This window comes from Amblyomma maculatum, chromosome 10 (genome assembly GCF_055883805.1).
Source record: "Amblyomma maculatum isolate TAMU_Amacu chromosome 10, ASM5588380v1, whole genome shotgun sequence".
Lineage (NCBI taxonomy): Eukaryota > Metazoa > Arthropoda > Arachnida > Ixodida > Ixodidae > Amblyomma > Amblyomma maculatum.
The window spans coordinates 31,709,914-31,727,959 of record NC_139353.1 but is presented as its reverse complement, the minus strand read 5'-3'; the positions used below and the strand labels follow the sequence as shown (position 1 = coordinate 31,727,959).

Below are 18,046 nucleotides of genomic sequence, written 5' to 3'. Positions count from 1 at the left end.
AGTGTGTATACAGGATTTGCCTGTTACTTCAAATAAAAGTTGTTAAAACTGGATACAGTCTGCAGGACATTGTTGGTATGGCATTGAAAAGTTCTTCCCAGTTATACATTTATAGCTGCAGATGCGAAAACATTATGGGCAGAACTATTTAAGAGCTATTCTTCAAGGATTTCATGCTGTGTTAGGTAACACTAGAGTAGAGTTGCTCAAAAAATATTTTTATCGATTTTGTGAGGATTTCTTGCACCTTATTGGAAGCATTAGTAACAGTCATAATATTGTTAGACGTAAATATGTCAAATATAGCCAAACAAACGTAAACATCAGTCATCAGGTATGCATGACTGCTAAGGATGAAGGGAAGACATGCGTTGTATTAGGTTTGGAATAGGTTGAGATGGCTGTTTCAGGTGAGGAACAGTTGATCATTAGAGAAACAAAAAATGAAAATGTAATGTATTCAAGACGTCTCTTCCTTTACATATTTTTGACATAAATAACTTAGCAGGCTGGAGTGACATAAAGGTGACATTGGGCGTTTTTTTTCAGGAGTTTGACTTGGAGCCCAAGTACTTTGGCGGAGTTGGTGGCAAAATTTTGCTAAGTCACAATGCAGTTGGACCAGGAGAGTAAGTGGACGTTTACTCTTGCTTCTTGTGCAGTTGTTTCGCGTGTGGTTTCCTGACATTGGCTACCCCTCTGTCTTGTTGAAACCGGAACTCACAAATGTGTTCTCTGACTTGCAGTTCGTGTCGTTTACTGCTGTCTTTTATCGTGTGCTGTGCGGTGTCAATGCACGTTAAAGAATTCCAGGGTGTCAAAATTTCCGGAGCCCTCTATTAAGGCATCTCTCATAGCCTTAGTCGCTTTGGGACGTTAAGCATCATAAACTAAACTAAGCATTTACTATCGTTGGTGTTTGTGTGCTTAACGCTGTGTGAGGAGGGTGCGTTTTCAGCACAGCACTGATTAATGCTCCTTTTGCAGTGACACTGATGGGCTGGTAATTGAGTCGGCCTCTTTTGTGTTTTTGTAGCCCTGTGAAACTCAACGAGGAGTGGGCCTTTGATGTGCAACAAACCGTGTGGCCAGTGGAGGGCTCCGGTGATTTTCCACTAAGTGCTTGCAGTGTTGTAGCAGCCCGCTGATTGATGATTTTGCATGTTCAAACATCATCAGCCTTTAACATCAATGAAAAAAAAAAGAAGGCAATAAATGTGTTTTCAAATTTTGGTAACATATTTCATTTTGTTCCTAAAATCTCTGGTGCTATCATTGAGATGCTTGGCTTGTAGTGCAATTTTGCATAAAGAAGTGGTGGCAGCGCTTCTTTTTTCTTTTCGTAATACTTTTGTAATCACTAATAAGTTATCTGAATTTGTATTAGCAGGGTATGTCAGATTTGATGGTGTACTCAAATAAAGACTAATTGTGAGGGAATTCTTTCATTTTTCTTTCTTTTTCTATTTTTTTTTACTTTCAGCGACGTGCGTTCTGTTATTCGAGGCCTGGAAGATGTTCCTGGAAATATGGTTGTCTGGTAGGTGTACTCGACTCACTCCTTCAATTGTACTTTCAGAAATTTTAGCAACCTCTTCCTTCCGAAGTGACAAGCCATTTTGCAGGGAGTGGAGGAGGTCTTTGAATGGAGTGCGAGTTATCTCTTCCCATCTATAGGAAGATTGAAAATTGAATTAGTTTTTAATTGTTCATTTTGAGTAGACTGGTTCGAACAGATGAAGGAAAGAAAAAGGGACACACAGACGAAAGTGATGACACGCTTTTGCTAGTAGTTACACTTCCTTTAGGGTTTCAGTGCTGTTTGGTAGCGAGAGCTGCAAATTGCATTCCCATCGGGGCTCTGTTTTTCTTACTAGGACGTAGCCTTAGCCAGCTGAAACATAATATTTTGATGTCTACATCTTATACTGCTTATATCTGTCATCTCATGGTGTGTGCTGATCGAACAACAAGGGGCAGTTAGAGTAGTATAGTGTGCCTTAATTGGTGCTAGTACAGTCTGCATTTCTGTTCGTCACACGCAGCATCTGATTGTTTGGATGTGGCGCTGCATTTCCTTTTCCACGTCTCTTAGTGTCCGCTTCAGGGATCCCAAGTACAGTGATGACTTTGTCTTCCCAGCCACGCGCCTTCCTGGAGCAACGTGAGTCCCGACATTTTGCCTATGCATCTTGGTTTGTTTAGGGAGTCAGGAGATTTGGAGCAGAAGAGTCATGTAATATGATAAAGGGACACCCTAATGTGGTGAAGGAGTCCTAAAATGACAGACGAACCGAAAGCAACAAAGGGAACCTATCCTAATGAAGAATTGCAATGCAATAAAGAGACCCTGACGCGACCTTTTGCTGCCGTATTTTGTTTTTGTTTTTTGTTACCCATAATAGCAACGACACTACCATGATGCAGGAGTGTTGTGCTAAGATTCCTTTAGGCCCGTTTAAAAGAATGGAAAAAGTCGGCGGGTGACAGCGCCTAGCTGCACTAATGTGGTTCTTTCTCAACGCTGTGTTGTCTTCGATGTCTCTTTGTAGGGTCAAGCATTTCTCGCCACCAAGAAAAAGTAAAACCAACTACACGAAAGTAAACACCGTGCTGTTTTAGCACAACTTTGATGGTTGTGACTGTTTGCGAGTGGCGTCATAGAGACTAATATTGTGCCTGGGTTTTTCTTTCTTTTTTTTTTATTTTTCTTCTTCCAAACAGCGACCCGCCACGAGTGCTCAAGCCGGGCGACCTCTCCCAAGAGCAGAGCCGCAATTGGCGCCCACAGATTGGAATGGCCCCGCGCCGGTCAATAGCGTCGCTGGGTGACTCTGGACACCGTATGGTTGGGTAAGTCGATGTTGTTCTCATTTCCATCTACAAAACGTTTTTATGAAGGCAACACTTGCCCAGCAATCGAGTCCTTCCTTGTGTACCGGTTCATATACAAAGGTATGTTTCGTGTTATAACTGAAAATTTCCTCAGAGTCAAAATATATTTCAGCCGATTTTTCCACACAGCAGCTTGAAAATTCTGCCAATTTGTAAAAGCAAAAGCGAGGGAGGGGGTTTCTGTGTCTAGAATGTCTTGAGGTACTATGAAATTCTTTTGTCAGAGTTCAACCCTCAAAGTTCCTAAAGAAAGGTTGAATGTTCTTTAACGAGACTTTGCTGCTTTGTTTTGACATTGGTACTTGTCAAAGGAATTGGGCCACGGATACTTGTAACAAATATGCATTCATTCTGTGGTATGATGATAGTATCTTCTTGAAGTTCTAACTGGCCCAGGGTAGTTGTTGGAACTGCACAATTGTCGCATTCGGCATGACGAGACACTTGTCATGACACATTGACACATGCCTGGTCTGGCCAAGGTGTTCTCAACCTGAGTTCTGTGGCATGTTTAGGCTTTTTGGAGTACTGTGTGTTGCACCTTCATTCCTGTATGCCGCTGCCTTTAACTTTCTGTGGGCGCTTTACTTGTATACTAAGTCAGATGCACTAACACCTAGGCGATGCAGGCACGTTAGCATGGCAAAAAGAGACTGAAAGCAAGACATACTATACGGTCATTTTGTTCTTTTGAAGAGCTCTTAAAGTTCTGTATTGTAATTAAAACGATTGAGAACTCCTGGTATGATTTTGTTCTTTGCTGAAGAAATAAATTGTTAAACCTTGTCTCAGTGTCTTTGTGAGACATACTTTTGCTCATCATCATCATCATCTTCAGCCTGACTATACCCACTGCAGGGCGAAGGCCTCTCCCATATTTCTCCAATCAACCCGACTCTGTGCTAGCTGCATCCACTTGACCCCTGCGAACTTCTTCACCTCATCCGCCCACCTAACTTTCTGCTGCCCCCTGCTACGCTTTCCTTCCCTTGGAATCCGGTTTGTTACCCTCAGCGACCATCGGTTATCCTCTCTTCGCACTACATGTCCTGCCCATTGCCCAATACTTTTGCTATTGCATTGCAATACCTTGAGCATTGTTCATGCATTGCAGTAGCTGATCAATGAGCTGGAGTATACAGTGACACATGTAAAGGAGGACTAATTGTGCAAGCCAAATTTATTTAGGGCACTTTAAGTCCTTGTTTTGGGGGCAGAGACTTGGCCTGTGAACAGTTCAGTTTGACGTTAATCTTGATAAAGCATTTTCAATCTGTGTTTTCTTTGTTATTTACATCTGGATTTCGACATTGCCTTTGCAGATTTAGCATTTGCATGGTCTGTTACTCTGTTTGTATTGAGGGTAAAACTTATCACACGTTTAGCACAAGCATTGTAAGCGAGATGCATGTAACGAATGAATGCAACATGAAAATGTTGGCAGATTTTGCTGCTGATGGAACATATGATGGAACAGTCTTCGTCCTTAATGCATTCCATGGTGTGTGTGCGTTGTTCAATCTGAGTAATTCACATTGTTCTCCACAGGCATGCTGTTGGAGCTATGGGCCAGTACAGCCAAGTGCCACCTTCGTACCACGACCGGAACGACCGGCAATCGTGGGGACACGGTGAGTTGTTTACCGTTTTCTCTCTTCCTCTCACTTCTCTCCTCTTGCCGCAGGGTCCTTCTTATAGCTCCTCTTTGCCAAACTTGCAGCTGCTTGCCGCTTTCTCACAGTGCGAAATACGACGGTTCTCCGGAGATCACGGCTACCTCAAAATTACTCGCAGTTCCAAATTCACCGATGATTAAAGAAGTATTAATTCCAACCGGGCAGGGACATTTGTTAAGCACATCATAAGCCTCTAGTGTCACAGGTAAGTGCGTTGAGGCAAACTTGCGGCCATCACACTTGCCATCGGGCTGACACCTTACTCCCGACAGCCTTCTCAGAGTCGGCGAGGATTTTGGGGTAAGTTGGCATGCAGGTCTAGTCATCTACGCCCATGCTGTTGGTCCTGTGGTGCAAGTTGCTGCCGGGATGGTTGACTAAAGGTGCTGTTATACAGTCAAACCCGGTTATAACGAACTGCGTAATTCAACGCAATTTGTTCGCTATATAAAGTATTTCGCTATAACTAAACCCGTTTATAACGAACTTCAGTACCAAATTCGTTATACACGATGTCCAGACAGTGCAGCGAAAACGCACTAACTAAAGAGAAACCGTGCCGCTCACCATGAATCTACAAAAGAAATTTATTGCAGATAAATGCTCACTTATTTGCAGTAGGCAGTGATCTTCGCCTGAACACTGCATTTAGCTCCATCAGCGAGAATCGCACTTTCCACACGCGACATCATTTCCACAAACTCCAGTCCGCTTCCCTGTATTCCGGAGCAGTATCGGCGCAGCAGATCGGTAGCAGCGAGGGCTTCGTGCAACGTCGGGCGAGGGCGATCGTCCTCCGGCGGCGGCTCCTCGGTCTCCTCGTTCGCACCAGATGTTCTAATTGTTCTAAGCATTACTACCATGAAAGCTAATTAATTCAGATTTCAACAGTTGGAATTTTTGGATAATTCAAACTGTGCTACTTGGTTCATTAAGCTTCATAGTACATTAAAGCCCATTAATTTGAAAGCTGCTTGGTTCTGCCTCAAATAAGGCAAACTGTGTGCAGTCAGGTTTTGCTGGTCTGGTTCCTAAACCCAGAGAACCGCCCCCATTATAGGGTGGCGTAGTCAGTTAAGAGCTCGTTAATTCTACGCTCATTATTTCATAAATATTGATCATGCATCTGGCTGGTCCTGGCCAGTGCCCATGTAAGGCTGTGATGTAGGACGGACATTACATGTTTTGCACCAGTTAAATAAAGGCAGGCCATATCCAGGTATAAGCAGCACAGTTCATTTACATAGCCCTGCTAAAACCGGAACTGCATGATGCAGAGTTGATCGTGATCCTTTGGTCTGCACAATGGCAGACACTGCAATAAACATATGGCCACCTCTTCAGGAATAGGCCTTCTGCCCAGAGTGCTTTGCTTCTACAAGCTTCACACCAGACCGTGGTGACGACAGCTGTCGGCCACACATCAACCAGCCAGCTAAGATAAGCTGCTGACTATTTCAGATGCTCATTGGCAGCACTGCATGCTTCTCTTGCTTCCTTCCACGCTGTGCGTCGATTCCATTTCAACTGCGTGCTGCTCAAATGCCGTTTGTGCATTGTGCAGTGATGCCCCCTCACACACGATGCAGGCTGCTTGTTGCATCGTCACTACTGTGGCACATCATGGATAGTGCGAAGGGCTGTACCACTTTCAAAGATCTTTGCGCATGTAATAAAGACTTGATGTCGATCATTTACATTCATATATTAGACACAAATTTGAGGGAAGCTGCCATTCGGTACATGATAGCCTCTAATGGTTATGTGCTGAAGAAGGATGGACATCCGGGCAAGTTGGTAAGGTGTCGTACATGTAAAAGGCTGTGAACAAGGGAGGTGACAAGGTGTACACTGACTCGCAGCTTCAGTTTATTGAAATGCAGAGAGAATATAGCTAAGTCCCATCAACACTGCGTACCACGGGATCACCAACAAAAAAAAAAAGGTTAGGAAAAGATGGTGTCATCACTGCCCCAAACACGTTTTCTGATCCAGAAAGCCAGTCCCACTGCATGTTAACGTGATGGATGACTCACCGACGCATTTGCCTTGTCGCAACATGTGTCTTGCCACAATGCTTTCTCACGTAATTTTCAATTAATGCACTGCCGAAATGTCTGTAGCCAAATGGTACGGGAAGCGGCCTTCATATCCTTTACACTGCTCAAACATGTTTGATTCTCTATCAACGGACTGAGCTACAGATCTTGGTAGCTTATCAGATGCTGAGAAGACCTCTTCCACATCATATCTTCTGGCCACATTTTTTTAAACTGCATTGCATTCTATGTACATATATTGTAATACAGTTGGTATTTTGGCACTTTTCTACCCAGCCCTAGCTTGCTGCCACATTGCCCTGCTTAAAGGTTTCACATTTTTAACCACTGTTTCGTACGTTCTGGCAATAATAACATGGCTGGGAAGTCCTGCATTGATTAGCCTTGTTACCTTTGCCTGGTGAAGTCGCCACACTGTGAAGACTCGAATTTATCGGGACTGGCACCAGTGTGGACACTGCAATACTGCTATTAATGGGTTTGGAGCAGTTAGATGCATAATCAAGTTGTAATCACTTCTAGGTGGATAACGCCGACACATATGGTTCCGTGAGAAATGTCAAGGTAACGTCGAGAAACTGCAGCCTTTTTTGCTTAGGACATATGTTCCATTTTAGGCCCAAAACTTGGGACCTGCTCCTTAAACTTCAGAATATGAATGGCTGTTAAGCTATCCCGACATTACCAATTGTAGGAGATCAGAAGGTCGACATACCTGAAGATTTTTTTTCTTCTGTCGCTCTACTTAACAAAATGTCATTTAGCTCAGGAGCAACCTTCGAGCCAATACATGTGCCCAACTTTTGGGCATGCATCACACTTCTGTATGAAACGAATATTCTCTTCAAATAAAAGGTGCGTGGTTAAAGTGATTGCGTTGCAATTCCACAGCTACTTGTAAAAGCGAGCTTGTCATTTTGTTCTGTAAAGCACAATTGCAGATGAGTCATGAGGTTCTCACGTGGAATATGTAAAGAATAAAATGAATCTTCAGCATCTGCTGTAACTGCATTAGCAATCCCCTGATTTGTTGGTTCTTAAATGGAGCGGGTCACAAAAGAAGGGCATTCCAAATGAAAATTCAGCACTAGCTTCACCTGATATTACCTAATAACTAAAGAAAAAAAAATTTCGCCATGACGTTTTTGGAAAACAGTCGCCCTAAAATGCTTATCAGGCTAGCCGTGATGAGCTCTCTCTTTCTGCTTATTATTCATCCTTTGTGTTATGACTATAGCATCTTTCACAGCAGCGTTGCCAACTTGATGGGATCTATTTCGCCGATCAAGCGCACTGTTTCCCGATTGATCTTCCTGGTATCTTTACCCACTTGACAAATTCTTTTTGGCAGTATGAACCCCTGAAAACAATTGCAAAGGAACTTAGTATGTATAAGAGCGCAGCCTTCAGATCTTTTTTTTAACATCGGGGCCTCGGTCAATGGGGTAACGTTCAGAAAGCCGCGTCGCCGCAACTTCGTCCTCGAGGCAACACCCACGCATCCAGAAAGAAAGCATGCGCCTCTGGCCTGAACAAACTATCAAAAGACGCATTTTTGGTGGTGGTCCCACGAAGAGTCTGGTGCTTTGAAGCAGCAGTGTAGAGAGGCGCACCATCTGTTGGCGTCTCGTGGAAGTTCTTCACAGCAGTGCACGTTATCGATGCAGAGAAGCGAACTTAACGGGAAGTGCGAGGTCTTGATTTTATTCGCTTTCCCTGCGCGCCTTAACGTTTCCCGCTTGCTTCTTGCGTTTGTTTTCCTTCTGTATTTCCTTTCGTTATGGGTTTCCCGTAGCTGAAGTTTTCTTTGTTATTATTATTTTTTATTTATTTATTTATTTTCTATTTTGCCTCTTATCTTTGCTCTTCGCTTTCATTTTCCGTCTCCCCTAACCTCTCATTTCGTTTTGCCTTGGTGCCTCTGGATTCGAGATGCACACTCGACAATATGCCGTGTTCGGTCATGTGGCCAAAGTGGGCGTCAGTGTGGTTGATTTGTCGACTTTAATGCGGCGCTTACCGTTAATTCGCTCCAATGGCAGACGTCAGTGATGTTTCTCTCTCTCTCTCTTCGTCCCGAAGTTAAACTGCATATCGAGCAGCGGTTGCTCGCTGCGGCTGCGGTCTGGGTAGCTAGCCGTGATGAGCTCTCTCTTTCTGCTTATTATTCATCATTTATGTAATAAATTTGAAATGGTATATACAAGGTCTTGCTCAGCTACGGCTTCTCACATTCTTTACCGCCTCTCTCCCTCTCTCTTTCTCCTTTCGTCATTATTTTTTTTTTTTTTACCGGTACGTATTTGAGTCTAGATGCCTCGAGTTGCAGTCCCGTGTGTATTGCTGCTGCGCGCATGTCTGCACGGAACCGACCTCCTTTCTCCTCAAGCAAGTCTTCTCTTTCATCTTGCTCCTCCTCTTGGGTTGGCCCTCCTCGTGCTCTTCACTCGAGCCTCGCGGTCCTCCATGGACACTCCAGCTTTTTAGCCCCCACCGCTCACTACTTCCCCCTCCACATCTTTTTCTGGTTTTGCGCTCGCCTCCGTCCGTGCTACGATGAATTAGAGGGAGCGAGAGAAAACGATGATGACACTCCATATGAACAGTTTCCGCGAGGCGACGCTGGGTGCGGGTGAGCAGCTCCTCGGCCGCAACTCCTCGAAACTGGCTGCTGCGCTCCATGCAGCGGCCCATGGAAGTCCCTGAACTATCGCGAACGCTCTTGTGTTCTCTCTAGACCAGCTCTTTTGCGCGCGGCGGCCCATCGTTGGACGCCGTGTACGGTTGGCGAGCCGCCAAACGGCTCGCCGGTTTCGCCCTTTCGTCGAGCACCACTGTACTGAGTGTGGCGCAAGGAGTGGATGTTCGGGGCTCGTTTCGCAAAAAGAGAAAAAGGAAAAGGGAATAGTGCGTGAAAAGAATGCAGAAAGCTATATGGGAGAGCGGAAGATGTAAAAAGGAACCCGTATAAGTGTCCACACGCACACACACACGGTGGTGGTCGTCATCAAACCTGTCCACATTGTGACCGAGGGTTACAGTGGCGGAGCCGAGCACCGCCCGCCCTTCCAGTTCCTCTCTTTGCGCCGGCGCTTGAAAATCACTCGAGTCGCGGGCCCGCTTGACGGCAATGATGATGATGGTTCCGACGTCGGCTGTGACGAGAGCTGGTCCTCCTCTTCGGGTGTGGCGGCGGAGATGGTGTAGTGGTCTGGTGGTTCCTTCCTGTCCTTCAGACCTCTTGTCTCTTAGTCAGTTCGACGACTTTTTTTTTTCTTCTTTTTGTTCGCATTTTCTTTTTGCCATTGGCGCTGGCTCTTCGATTGCGCTCTCGTGGTACTTCTCTTACGTGCCGCCGCTGCTCTCTTGTTTCTTTGTGGCGGTCGTTACGTTCCCGCTCTTACGGAGATGGAGTGCACTCTTGGAGCCCTCCCGATTTTCCTCTCTCTGCCTCGCGAGCGGCCGTTCTTCCGTCGAATCGCGCCGCTTATAAAAACGGCGTCGTCGTGTACGCCAGCTCGTTCGCGAGCCCGTCGTCTTCTCGTTCGGCTCCGGTGAGGCGCGGAACGCGTTGTCGCAGTTTTGCGGGGAAAAAATCCTCGCACACACGCCACACCGTGCTGCGCGTGGCTGCCCACTGCCGTCGTGTATAGTGCAACCGCCAAAACGTGTCATAGTGCTGTGGGACACGCTGTGCTCGCTTCATTTCCCGCCTTGTTCTTTGGATTCTGGCTGAGTTTTATGTGAGAGTCTGCGCTACATCGGCTTGGCTGGATTTCTGTGCCCTCGGATACGGCTGTGCAGTCTGCGCCACCGAAGGATTTCTGAAGTTCCGGGCGCTGGGCCTCGAGTTCTTGCAGTGTACAATGTGCGCCGTGCAGATCGCCACGCACTGAATGTCCTCCCGTCCTGAAGTGGTGGCGCCCTGATGATGGCAACATATGCTGCCCATGATGTGTGAGATATTTGTTTTCTTTCTCTGGGTATACTTTTAAGACGGCGTTAGCGCTGACGCTCAGCGCCGGCGAAAGTTGCCGTTAAACCTTGATTTCTCGGCTGACTCGCCAAGTTCCTTCTCTTTTCACTTCGTCTTGTTTACTTATAACGATGGGGCCCACACGTGCGCCCGCGAGTGCTGTATACGCAGATCTCGTTCGTGTCCGATGCTGCTGAGCCGTTGTGATTGCCTCACTGTTCACTTTAGTGCCATGCCGTGGAAAGAAGTTTGTGGGTCCTTCCGTGTTATGTGGTGCAGTATGTCTAGCCCGATGAGTACTGCAATTTCTCCACGACCTGGAGCCTCCCCTTCCTCTCTTCTTCACTCCCACGACCTATTCAAATCCACCGACGGGTTTTTTTTTTTTTTCTGCGCCGACGAACGTTATATACACGCGATCAAGATGAGCGTGCCTTTCTAAAGGAGCGAAGATACTTTCAGAGTGCGCGCTATTGTGTGGCCGCAACACTCGGCACCACGAGGGGTCGCCACGACTGCGGCGACCACCACGAAGACTGTTCTACGTTGTCGTGGCTGTATACTATATCACAGTGCATGGGTATAGGCCTCACAGTAGCATGCAGTATACACAGGGAATATAAATGCAGATTCGCATATAAATGGCCGGCCGAAAAACCGTGCTTCATATCGCACGCGCCTCTTTCGTCGATAACCGCAAAAGTTATGACGTCACGGTGACGCAAGCATCGAAGGCCACGTGCTTCAGCCTTTCTTTAACGAAGCTTCCTGTAGCTAAAGGTATAACAAGCTTTTGAAAACCCAGTGAAACTAGCTGGCCTGCATTGTTTCAGTGTCACTTCTGTAGTTGTATGCACTGCGCCCTGCTATCGTTTCGTTGCTCTATGCAACCGTCTCATTAAATTACAGCAGTATACTTAGTTAAAATCGAGGCCACTAACTGCTATTTACCACTTGCTTAGCCCCTGATGGGCATTTCTAATTCAGAAAACTAAACAGCTAATGTAGATCCTAACTTAGCTGCAATGCAATGTCCATTGGGCAAATTATATCCGATCACTTGGCAAAGAACCTTTAGCGTTTCTGGAGCTTCATTACGTTTTTTTTTTTTTTTTTTGTTCAAATGGCCAGGCAGTTTTTTAAAATGTTCAGTATGCCCTATTCACTCTATTGATCGCGCGTTGAGACAGTGCTTATAATATAGCCAAACCGCTAAATGTAGCCTTCACATATTGTTTCAAGTTATCCAGTACATTTTTTTTTTTATTACAAAAGGCGTGAAATATACGTGCGGTCTGTTCAGGTGGATTGTGCAGCAAGGCGGATATAGGCCTGGATACAGTATAGAGCTCGATGAAAATTTAACCAAATTTAAGTAGTATATATTTTTTATTTTTGACCTTAAGGGTGTATATTATATTGCAAGGTTAAAAGCTGCAAACATCCAAGGCGAGTCTCCCTCTTCAAGTCTTATTAATCGGTAACGTGGTACGATATATCGCGCGTCAAAAATACGCATCTGAAAGCTCGTTGAGTTGGCTTTCACGCATCGCGCACTTATGAAATGGCGTCGTTGCGGGTGGTATTGCCGCCAAAATCATGTTAAGTTATTCTACATCGTCAAATGCGCGAACGACGTCTCTATTCAGTGCATGAAAATGCGAATGACGCCATCTTTTTATTTCTTTTTTTAACGGGTATTGCGTGAAAGTTAACTCTGCGGGTTTCAGGTGCGTTTCTTTCTACTTTGTATTTTTCGATCCACGTTGTCAATTAAGAATATTTCAAAAGGGACTCATTTTTCATGTTGGCGGCCTTCAATTTCGCAATATTGCCCCTTCATGTCAAGAACAGAAAAATTGATAATTAAACATCGTTAATTATTCGCATAATAATTCATCTTTTAATGCTCAATTTTAGCCTTGCTGTACAACGAACCTGCCAGACAGCATTAAAGTATATTGCATGGTTTATAAAAGACAAATTTGTACCGATTAATTTGAAACGCGCGATAAAGCGTTGAGGGTAGAGTGCATTGAGGTGGGATACTTGATGATCGCAAAACAAGGTTTTGCTATTTACTTCTGCAGCCCATGCGATGCCATGGTTGCATTCTCTCAACGGTATAGGGTCCTCTGAGCAGCGTCTCCTGGCAAATAGCAGAAATCCCGCTGTTCTCACCGCTTCTGGCGCCATGGTAACGCTCCTTTTTCGAACGCCGAAATGGCGGTTGAAATCCACTTCGTAAAATTTCTTTTTGCGCTTCTTTTTTTTTGTAATTCACAAAATAAATTTATAACGTATTTCATGGGGTGCGTTTCCTTTCAGGTTTCATTTTATGATGTATTTAAAATAAGTAACCGTAAAACAAGTCGTGTATATGAGCCGGAAGGAGGCGACATCAAATGATGTGGTATGGCAACGCTCACGCGATTTATTTCTGTAATTATTTCGGCAATTATTTCGCGCTTTCAGTGAGTGCGTGTTACCTTTAGGTTACATTCGGAGACAGTTCTGCACTGGAATCGCCGTTTAACTCGCTGACTGCAACCAGTGAGTAGAAGTGTAGTTGCAGGATCCTACCGTTCATGGATCGTAATTGCGCCACGTGATGCAGAGAAGGTCACGTGACACTGGCGCCATCAATGCCGTTGGCGGCGTTGCTTGGGGCGCGGGTTTTCGGTTTTTCGAAAGCGTGTGTCTTGGTATAAGATAGCCCGAAATTTGTTCAGATACGGCGCCGAGGGCGATCGCGTTTTCGAAACTCTTAAAAGCTTCATTTTTTCTTTTTCTTTTTTTTTTTATTCAGATGACCAAGCAGCCTTTCAGAAGGTTTCAGTATGTCCTATTCACTCTATCGATCGTGTGATAAGACATTGCGAATCCCCTCAATGTAGCCTTAAAGTTATGCAAAACATTTTTTGTTTCCAAAGGTGTGAAAGATACGTCGGCGCGGTCGATTCTGCATCGACTTTCTTTTATTGCGAAAGCAATACTGCTAGCACTTCGAGCCTTTGGCGTGTCGTGGCGCCTCTACACATGACCTTTCACGTGACCGTGTGACGTCACGCCAGACCGAGAGACGGGACCCCCCAGCTCGCGCCATCGGATGGTGGCAAGGAGTCCTTACAGGAGCCACAGCGATGACGTCACGCCATTTTCACGTTACCGTGTGACGTCACGCCAGACCGAGAGACGGGGCCCCAGCTCCCGCCATCGGTTGGTGGCGGCGAGTCCATGCATACACGGCGCTGTGTCGCAGCCGAGAGAGGGCGCTCGCTGTTTGTGAAGAACGCTCGGTCACCCGCAGCTAATGCTTTCGCTGAATATTTGGTTCAGCAGCGTCGAACTCTTGTAATTTTTTTCTCATGTACGCTAAAACAAGCTAAAAAAGCATTCAGATATTAGTGGCCGGCTGCCGTGAAGCACCTGTTATAGCAGCTGTACCTAACCAAATGTGGTTAAGGATAACGCAGCGAGCTGCAGCGGGAAGAAAAATAATAGGTGAGTAACGTTAAGAGACAAAAGGAGGACAGAGTTGGTCAGGAAACAAGTGCGAGGCAATAACATTTTGGTCGAAATCACGGAGAGAAAATGGACATTGGAAGAGGGCCTGCAATGCAGTGAGTCGAAATATAAACGATGGACGCATTCCGAACGGGATGTATTCTGAAGAAGACAATTGTGGGGCGACATTAAGTTAAGGTGGGTGGATGAAATTAGGAAGTTTGCGGGATTTAGGGGAGTGCAGGTGGTACAGGATAGAGTTGACTGGAGAACTTTAGCCTATGCAATGGACCTCTTCAGGTTGTTGGCGATTCTTGGACAATGGGCCTTCAACTCACCTTGCGGAGACAGGCACCACATTGTGCCGTATCGCTCTTTGATCGCAGCTGTATCTTTTTTTATGTGGATTGACCGTCGAATCCCGGCCTCGACGGCCGCTTTTCGGTGGAGGCGAAAAGCAAGGTGCCCGTGTGCTGTGAGATGTCAGTGCACGTTAAAGAACCCCAGGTGGTCGAAATTTCCGGAGTCCTCCACTACGGCGTCTCTCATAGCCTGAGTCGCTTTGGGACGTTAAACCCCACAAACCAAACCAAACCAAACTATCGTGCGAAGCGAGTCTCTCACCCCAGCTCTGTTCTTAAAAGCCAGCCTTTCTCCCGCAGTATACCGGATGTGTCAGCGAACACTTTCAGAAACCTCTGAAAATAGTGAGTTCAAAATAAAAGATATTTGCAGGAACAAACTCCCAGGTAGATATAGTACCGGTGCATGTGTCTAGATTTTGTACCGTTGGACAGAGGTTGAACAGATGCATGGTTGAAATTTCACTTAAGATTTTCAGCAGCGTGCGGCGGTAATCTTGGCGCCAGAATGTTGGGCTTGCGCTGAGAGCCGCTGCCTGCAGGTCTGGATAAAGACCACGTTGGTTTCACTAATTAATGGGTTTCGCATACACGCGGGACCGAATCCGCAGCCTTCAGCTGATTTTATCGACAAAAATCTTCGCCACAAAGCCGGTCTTGATCGGCTCTAAGCGAAATGAGCGAGCAGTTTTTGCGCGCTTGATAAATTGATAAATCAATCAATCAATATTTTGTTTTTCTTTTTCATGATCAGTGTTCATTTCATAATTCTATAGAAAAGGCGCCAGTGTTCGCTTTTTGTTGCTTGTACCCATTTTGCATGCTTTGGTCATCAAAGGGCAGTCGACAGTATTACCGGACGTGCATCAATTTAAATCTGGAGATGGACGTATCGAAGCGTATGCAGTTTGAAACGGTCGCGAAAGGTATTTGTGAATAGTAGGGATGCCTTCAACGTACACGCGTTACAGCGAATTCTGCGGCACTTCAACTTCGTTACTGCGTATTTAGTGTGCTGTGGCAGTCGCCATGTCCGCCCTCCACTAACGCAATTTTGAACAGTACAATGTATACGTGTACAATGTATGCCTGTACGTGTTACGTTGTTTTGTTTGCCTTTGGGCCCATCTAACTGAACGCAACCCGTGCTGTACTTTTTGTGCTTACCACCCGTTGCCACAGATACAACGTACTGTGGATCGTTCGTATAGCGGTCAGAATGGGAATCGGCTTGTCTGCGTTGGCCGTTTGAAACTGATGGCTGATAGATGCTCTGATGACACGAATGACCCCGGTTACTCTGATCTGAACGCCGGGCGCTCTCCCTACCCTTAGACGTTTTTGTCCTGTCTACCGCTAAGACTTTCGCAGCTTTCGTGTTGCGCTGCGCATTGTTAGTGTGCGCGTGTATACATACGCCGCATTCTTATCGGCGCCCTCCGGTTTGTCTCCATGAGAAAGGCCCTCGATCGGCGAAAATTAATCACATTTACTTTTTCTTTTCTTCCCCGGCTTTGTCATTGCTCATATTTTTCTTTTTTTTTTTTTTCGGTTCGGCTGCCACCTACCTCTGCCGTCTTCTTTATTCGCCTCTCTCTCTCTGTTTTTTTTTTCCTCTCTCAATGGCCCTCACCCCGCGACCGTTGCTCCCCCCCCCCCCCCCCCCCCCCCTCACTCTTCATCTCCCCCAGCTGCCGCGCCGTGGTGCGCGCTTTTCTCGATGCCGGTTCTGCTTGGAGGGCCCTTGACGAAACTCGAGTGAGACGAGGCTCTGGTGCGCGCCCGACGAAAGGATAGTGGGAAGCAGAAGAAAGTAATAAAGCCGTTGGGAGGTTACTGCGCGCGCTGCGATTGGCCGCGTGTCCCGGTCTCTCGTTGGAGCGCTCGGTTCTCGAGGGAGAGGAGGACGTTGAACGCCCGAGTAGAGGCGGCACCTCCCCATTGGTCGATTCGCCCCGGCGTGAAGAGGCCCGCCTTCTTCGGGTATTTTATTCCCGCGTTTCGTGCTCTCTCTCACCCCCATCCTCACTCTCTCTCTCTCGCTCTCCTGACTTGTTTGAGAGGGAGGAGGTTATCTTTTCTCTTGCTTCTTTAGAGGTCGAGGGCAAGCTCGCTCCTTTAGACTTCTTTTTGTTTTCGTAATCTTCTATTACCTTTTCTTTTTGTGTGTGTGTGAAATGCGGAGAGGTTTTATTATGAAGGCAGGGTAGCGCGCTCGCTGCAATCTTTTAATGTTTATTTCCTTTCTTCTCGCGGTCTGCGAGGTTTCAAAGCCATATTGCGAAAACTACGTGATTGTTCAATCATCGTAACCGCGCCGCCGCTGTGTATTCGGAAAACGCTGCGTGTTTTCGGGAAACGATGGTCTTTTTTTGTTTTTTTTTTTGTTTTACTTAAGCGAAACAGCGTGGACGATGACAGGCGGTGTTAATCTGGTTGTGGTTATTGATGGGTTGTGGGGCGCGTATTGCCGTAATTAAATGTCGCAGGTCACACGTTTAGCGGCGCAGGGACAGTCGAAGTCCTGACACGCTGTTGGAACGGGCTTAACGAGCACTGGTTATACTTAGTTTTTCGTGTCTTCGTTGCTTTAACTGGAAGCCTGTCCGCGCAAAGCAATATGTGTATAGCTTCCCCATTTTGCGTCGGCTAGATGGAAAGAGCTTGTTATTAGATTTTGTTGTTTTTGTCGTAATTAGCAGTACGTATGTTTGTTTTTTTGTTTTTTTTTCTCGACAAGTGCACTCTGGTGGTTTGGGTTTTGGGATGTAAGAAGCGCTGGTCTGGTTTGCCTTAAACGCTATTATTCCGCGTTATATACATGTTTCTGAGAAATCGCGCGGTTTTCATAGTCTGTATCTTGCGTGCGTCATTTCTTCGTACGTGCAGCGTTTGGTTAGTACAGCCATCTTGCGCACCTCGGGCAACTTTTTTGTTTTGCATTTAATTAACTAATAGGTTAGTTAGTTTTTTTTTTCTAAATAACTAAATATTTTTAGACCATAAATGTTATAGAGCCTTTAGAAACCCCCCATTCCGTTATTTGCGATAAAGAAAGCCTCACGTGCATCTTTCTGTCCCCGCGGGCTCAGAAGAAAGCCCGCGAAATACAAATATAATCGCTAGACCGCGGAGCATTCCCGAGCCACGATTATGATGTTTTCGGTTGTAGTTTGGGTGAGCGAAATCAGCTGCGCCGGTCTCTCTCTCCGGCCCCATTGCAACGGCTGGCCGATATGCCTGCAATGGCTTTTCTTTTTTTTTTTTTTTCGCCCGCGTCAGCCAGCCAGAAATAAAGGTATATACACGAGAGGCTTTCTTTATCGCAAATAATGTAATGGGGATTTCTGAAGGGGCTCTCCAACTTGGCAACTTACATTTATGGTATGATGTCAATATTGATGAATTAACCTAATTAACTAATTGCGAAACAAATAATCGCATGTGCGGCTAACAGCTGTATGCAACTGGTTTCCCTGGCCTACCTCAGATATTCTATTTTTTGTAACCTTTTGGTTGAAGTTTCCGGATAAGCCCCTCGGTTGCGCATGCTCCACAGGCACCGGGACA

At 45.9% G+C, this 18,046-nt stretch overlaps 1 protein-coding gene across 1 annotated transcript in view; it reads left to right on the top strand.

Moving 5' to 3' along the window:
• Window positions 1-18,046, top strand: part of LOC146176065 (5'-3' exoribonuclease 2-like) — a 92,162-nt gene that overhangs the window by 39,645 nt on the left and 34,471 nt on the right. Inside the window, exons 26-30 of the mRNA XM_084582389.1 lie at window positions 550-629; window positions 1,484-1,540; window positions 2,096-2,164; window positions 2,725-2,853; window positions 4,444-4,526. Of these exons, the coding sequence (XP_084438515.1) occupies window positions 550-629; window positions 1,484-1,540; window positions 2,096-2,164; window positions 2,725-2,853; window positions 4,444-4,526 (418 nt within the window). The remainder of the gene's footprint in view (window positions 1-549; window positions 630-1,483; window positions 1,541-2,095; window positions 2,165-2,724; window positions 2,854-4,443; window positions 4,527-18,046) is intronic.